This window comes from Jaculus jaculus, chromosome 10, assembly GCF_020740685.1.
Source record: "Jaculus jaculus isolate mJacJac1 chromosome 10, mJacJac1.mat.Y.cur, whole genome shotgun sequence".
NCBI classification, from domain to species: Eukaryota; Metazoa; Chordata; class Mammalia; order Rodentia; family Dipodidae; genus Jaculus; species Jaculus jaculus.
Window position 1 is genome coordinate 38,467,715 of NC_059111.1, and position 6,000 is coordinate 38,473,714.

A 6,000-nucleotide genomic window follows, 5' to 3' on the forward strand; every position below is an offset into this window, starting at 1 on the left:
ATTAATTAATTTGAGAGACAGAGTAGGCAGAGAAAGAAAGAGAGAGAATGGGTGTGCTAGGGCCTCTAGCCACTGCAAACGAACTCCAGATGCATGTACCACCTTGTGCACCTGGTTTTACAAGGGTACTGGGGAATCAAACCTAGGTCCTTTGGTTTTGCTGACAAGCATCTTAACTGCTAAGCCATCTCTCCAGCTCCAGAATGTAGGATATTTTGGCATGTGGGTAAATTAAAGGGAGGGCAGCAAGTTAAACTGAGGTTTGGTGGCACAACCCTAAACTAGTATGTCTTCCAGGCAGGGCCCTTGGTAGACAGGGAGACATGGGATACTAGAAGTAGGCTGTAGTGTTCAACTTGGGACACTGCCCAAAACAGATTGTTTCTTTTAACTCAATACACAATTGCCAGTTTATGTAGATGAGCAGCCTTCCCTTGCAGACATTGTCAGGCTCTAAGTCCACTGTGTTTTGTCTTTGGTGTGTCAACTTAGTTTAGCTATTAAGCTAATGTCATCTAATTGACTGGAATAGACCTTTAAAATTCAGAGTCCAAGTGTTCCCTCCCTTGTAGATAGCTTAGGCACAGTAAAAACATGTGCATTGCTTGGGAGGGAAGTATTACCTACCGAGGAAGTACACCTTTCCCAAGGAGTTCTCCTGGGAAGAAACAGAAATCCAGTTTCCGTGAAGTTGTCCCACTCTAGTTCTCAAGAGCCATGTTCCCCCAGCTATGTCCCCAAATCCTGTCTCATATACATATCTTTGGAATTCAAGTAACCTGGCTGGCTAACCAGTTTTGTGTACTGCCCACAGAGGATGGGAACTTAGGTCAGAAATAAAGTATAATTAGGAACTGATAAGATGTTAAATAAAGCATAATTAGGAATTGATAAGATGCTGATCTTATCAATAGCCAGCATAATCAAAGAATGGATTAATAGGCCACATCATTTCACAATACCATGATAACAGATCATGTATTTAATGTTGCCCAAAGTTTCTTAAAGACAAAGCATCAAGATCCCGCACAAGAGAAATATATTGAAGAGAATGGTAGAAGAGAAGACCTTTTGATAAATCTATGTCATAAGTATGTAAAAAATCAAATGTCTCCCCCCCACACTCACCACACATGATGTTTAAAATCTAAGGAAGTTTTCCTTCCAAGTAGGAAACAAAATTATGTTTATAAATGTCTGAGAACCAGAAACTCGAATTTAAGTGTTTGTGTTACTTTGCTGAGGGAAGTTGTACTTATGATCTTTAAGCACTTGTTGCCTACTAAATAGTGTGTTAATTCTAGGGCCATAAAGATGTATTACAGGAAAAACAGAATTGTACTTAATTTTATGGCAGTCTCTTTAGAGGCTGCATATGACCTATACTTGGGTCTTGTTTTGGGGTGTGATAAAAAAGAGTAGAAGTAGGGAGAAAATTTGCTAAGTTTGTATCTTCAACATATTTTGTGTGTGTGATGAGCAATTTCAAAACTTAATGGTGTAAAATATTTATTTCTCAAAATTTTGTGTATTGAGTAAATGATTCTTATTTAAGTTCAACTGAGATTTGGGGAAATAGATCATAAGCAACTATACAGTTAATAAATCTGTTTAATAAGATTCAATTAATGAAGTCTATGATATAGACCTTGTTTCACTACTTCTAGAAATGAGATGACATATATACAAAATTGTCCTTGAGCTGAATTGTTTTTCCTTTAAATAAATTTTATGTACATAGATATTAAATACTATCTTTTATTATCAAAGTGGAATTTATATGCAACAACCTGTCAAGTATTTCAGAGACATTTTATTATAAAGATACATATTTACACATATACATGTGGATGACTTGTTTGTTAATATTTAAAATATCTTATTTTCATTTATTTGACAGAGAGAGAGAGAGCAAGAAAGAGGCAGATAGAGAGAATGAGCACACCAGGGCCTCCAGCTATTGCAAACAAACTCCAGATACATGCGTCACCATATGCATCTGGTTTGTGAGGGTTTTGGAGAATTGAACTTGTGTTCTTAGGCTGCACAGGCAAGAGCCTTAATGGCTAAACCATCTCTCTGGCCCCTGTTTGTAAATTTAAACATAAGAATGAAATTAAATGAGCCAAGACACTGTTTCTTTTATGTGAACTCTTTGCCAGTCTTTTACCAAATCTTAATCTAAATAGCTACTATTAAGATACAGAATGAAAATGTAAAGACTAAGAGAAGGCAATGCTAGGAAGGCAGCTATTCTCACTACTATACCACCAATGCCACAACACTAGGAACTTGGAAGCTTGCACATTCAGGAGGAAGGTATAGCAGTAGCAGAAAATGTTAACCCTGCAAGAGTCCTTGCAGATGATTTCTAATTCCCTCAATTTTGCTGAAGGAAACAAGGGAATATTCTGAAATAAATCTGCCCTGAGAACAATTCAGTTATTTCTTTTAATTTGTTTTATATGCTGTTGAGGCAGGGTCTTACTCTAGCATAAGATGATATAGAACTCCATCTGTAGCCCATGCTGGCCTCATGAAGATGTTCCTATCTTGCCCACTGAGTCCTGGGATTCTAGACACAAGCAACCATGTCAGGCTCCTATGATTTCATAAGGAGGGAAATAGGAAAATACTTTAGTTCTCTAAGGAGGATTTGAGATCTAGGTCTTTTCATACTTTTTTTGGTTTATTTTTATTTATTTATTTTAGAGCGACACAGAGAGAGAAAGAGGCAGAGAGAGAGAGAGAGAGGGAGGGAGAGAGAATGGGCACACCAGGGCCTCCAGCCACTGCAAACGAACTCCAGATGCATGCGCCACTTTGTGCATCTGCCTTACATGGGTACTGGGGAATTGAGCCTCAAACTGCCATCTTTAGGCTTCACAGGCAAGCCTTAACCACTAAGCAATCTCTCCAGCCCATCTTTTCATACTTTTTTGTTTTTCTAATATTTACTTATGAGACAGAGAGAGGGAGAGAGAGAGAGGGAGATATTAGGTGTGCCAGGGCCTCTAGCCACTGCAAGTGAACTCCAGAAGTATGAGCTACCTTGTATGTGGCTTACGTGGGTACTGAGGAATTGAACCTGGGTTCTTAGGCTTCACAGGTGAACACCTTAACTGCTAGGCCATCTCTCCAGCCCTTTTCATACTTTTTAAATAGTTAGGGAGAAATAGCATTCTAATCTTCAATTCTGATTTTTAACTATTTAGTATTTTAATGAGTGTTTTTGCCTTTTTGTTGTTGGCTTTGGCCTGGACTGATAACATTTTGAGGTACGTAAAGAAGTTGATGCTAGGGCTGGAGAGATGGCTTAGCAGTTAAGGCTCTTGCCTTCAAAGCCAAAGAACCCAGGTTCTATTTCCCAGGACCCACTGTAAGCCAGATGCACAAGGTGGTGTATGCATCTGGAGTTCATTTGCAGTGGCCGAAGGCTCTGGCACATCCATTCTCTGTCTATCTGCCCCTTTCTCTCTCTCTCTCTCTCTCTCTCTCTCTCTCTCTCTCTCTCTCTCTCAAGTAAATAAATAAATTTTTTTTTAAAAAGTTGAAGGTAGAATAGTTTTTCAGTGTGTCAAAACATGATAACGATTTTAAGTGTTTCTGTTATAAAGAAAACTTGTATGACTATCTTGAAAGTTGTACAAAGTCTTCGCTGCAGAATATTCTTAAGTGTACAAGACATTTACACACTTCATTTAACTTTGCTTTCTTTCCTTTGTTTCAACACAAATTCAAGCCAAAACGCTGAGGAAAGAAATGGAAACATTGCCACCTGGTGGCCACTATGAAATGAGACTTTTTCATAGAGGATCACCCATGGTGTAGTCAGCCTGGACCTATATTATTCTCTTGCTTAAATAATGACCTAAGTAAAAATAAAATTTAAATAGCATGTACTTCAAATTAAAGTGAAGGGCTGGAGAGATGGCTCAGTGGTTAAGGTGTTTGCCTGCAAAGCCTAAATCCCCAGGTTTGATTCCCCAGTACCCACGTAAAGCCATATGCAAAAAGTGGCACAGGCATCTAGAGTTCATTTGCAGGGGCTAGAGGCCCTGGCCCATACTTCCCTCTCTCGCTCGCTCGCTTGCTCTCTGTATCCCTCTGCTTGCAAATAAATAAATAACATATATTTTAAAAGTTAAAGGGAAAATAATGGGTGAAAATCCTAGTTTGTCAGTTTTTGAGGTTAATGCTGGGAAAAAGAAACTGGGGCCATTTATTTGCTCAGCAAGTACTTACCACTGAGCACTACCGCATCCCTTCTTCAGGCCATTCATGAACCTTGTTATAAGTTTATGCACTTACAACATTGCTGTAGGTTGGCAGGGAGGTGAAAAGTATAGGTGGAGCAGTTCCTTGAGTTCATTATTTTTTCTTTTGTCGTGGATAATCACAGCAACATGAAACCGGCTCGTTTTCTCACCACAGTGTAGCTGCAGCCTCCACTCCATAAACACTTCTCTATGATTGAACACAAAATGTGATGGCACAAGTTCATGAGGTCATAAAAGTTAACATAAAAATAACCAGCCAAGTGCAGCACTTGGGAGGCAGAGGTAGTTGGATCACCGTGAGTTCGAGGCCACCCTGAGATTCCCAGGTCAGCCTGGGCTAGAGTGAAACCCTACCTCGGAAAAAAAACAGCCAGCCTGGCATTGTGGTGGACCCTTTTAATCCCATCACTCCGGAGACAGAGGTAGGAGGATTGCCGCGAGTTCAAGGCCACCCTGAGACTAATTCCAGGTCAGCCTAGGCTAGAGCAAAAACTGACCTTGAAAAACAAAATAAATAAACAAACCGGGCTGGAGAGATGGCTTAGTGGTTAAGCGCTTGCCTGTGAAGCCTAAGGACCCCGGTTCGAGGCTCGGTTCCCCAGGTCCCACATTAGCCAGATGCACAAGGGGGCGCACGCGTCTGGAGTTCGTTTGCAGAGGCTGGAAGCCCTGGCGCACCCATTCTCTCTCTCTCCCTCTATCTGTCTTTCTCTCTGTGTCTGTCGCTCTCAAATAAATAAATAATTAATTAAAATAAAATAAAATAAAATAAACAAACCTAATCAAACAAATATGGGTGCTAAATGTTCATGACATGGTTGGAATGTCTTAATTACTATCTCAGTTTCTTATAAAAATGAATTCAGATATCAAAATCTTTACAGTTATGCAAACAGCAACAGTTAGAGGCCAAAGGTAGTCATGTATGTTCACTGGGTTCTTTGGGATACATGATAATTATGTCCTTATGGAAACAACAATCCACATAAATAAAAAGATCTCAAAATGATGTGAATATTGTTCAGAACAGAAAGAGTTTGGCTAGAAGAACAGAGTTGTTATACAATGCTACTTTCCAATTATGAGGTTTGTACACAGTAGTTTTTGTGCTAAGGTATTTTTTGAGTAATATGAATATTCACATATCAGAAGTGGGTCCTACAGGGCTTTAGGGATTTGGGGAGCAAAGCTTATCTGCAAATACAAAAAATGTTCCTCAAGAATAGATAGCAGAGTATCCAGGTGATGTTCCTGAATCATGTACCTGTCCATTTTGTTGTCTAACATTACAGTGTTTCAGTGATACCATGTGGTATGGATTCTCACATAAACTACTGATTTGAGTTTAATTGAAAACATTGTGCCTTTCTTCTCTTTATAGAAAGCATCATCATTCATCAGTTGCGTATGAACTCCAGATGAGTCAATACAGGGTGTATTGACTTCCTGAGTATCTGTTGATGGACGGTGTCTCTGCGGCCCCCCTCCATCACTAAGGCCCTCCGTGCTACTGATTACATCTGGAAACATCTTACTACTTCCAGTGGGTTTTTTTTTTTTTTTGAGGATATAATGCAAAAGCTAAAAGCAGCCTTGCTGTTAATATGAAAAGATAAAGCAAGAGCAATTGAATCTTTGTGCCTAAAGACATTTTTCTGCTTTTTGCAAAGCTTTCAAATCCATGAGTACATGCTATATAATTTATTTTATAATACATTTT

General features: G+C 39.2%; 1 protein-coding gene across 1 annotated transcript in view; it reads left to right on the forward strand.

The window, feature by feature from the left end:
- The window catches only part of Filip1 (filamin A interacting protein 1), a 259,788-nt gene extending 254,006 nt beyond the window's left edge, over positions 1 to 5,782 (forward strand). The window contains exon 7 of the mRNA XM_045160606.1: positions 5,662 to 5,782. Coding sequence (XP_045016541.1) covers positions 5,662 to 5,702 — 41 coding nt within the window. The 3' untranslated portion in view covers positions 5,703 to 5,782. The remainder of the gene's footprint in view (positions 1 to 5,661) is intronic.
- The last annotated feature ends 218 nt before the right edge of the window (positions 5,783 to 6,000 follow it).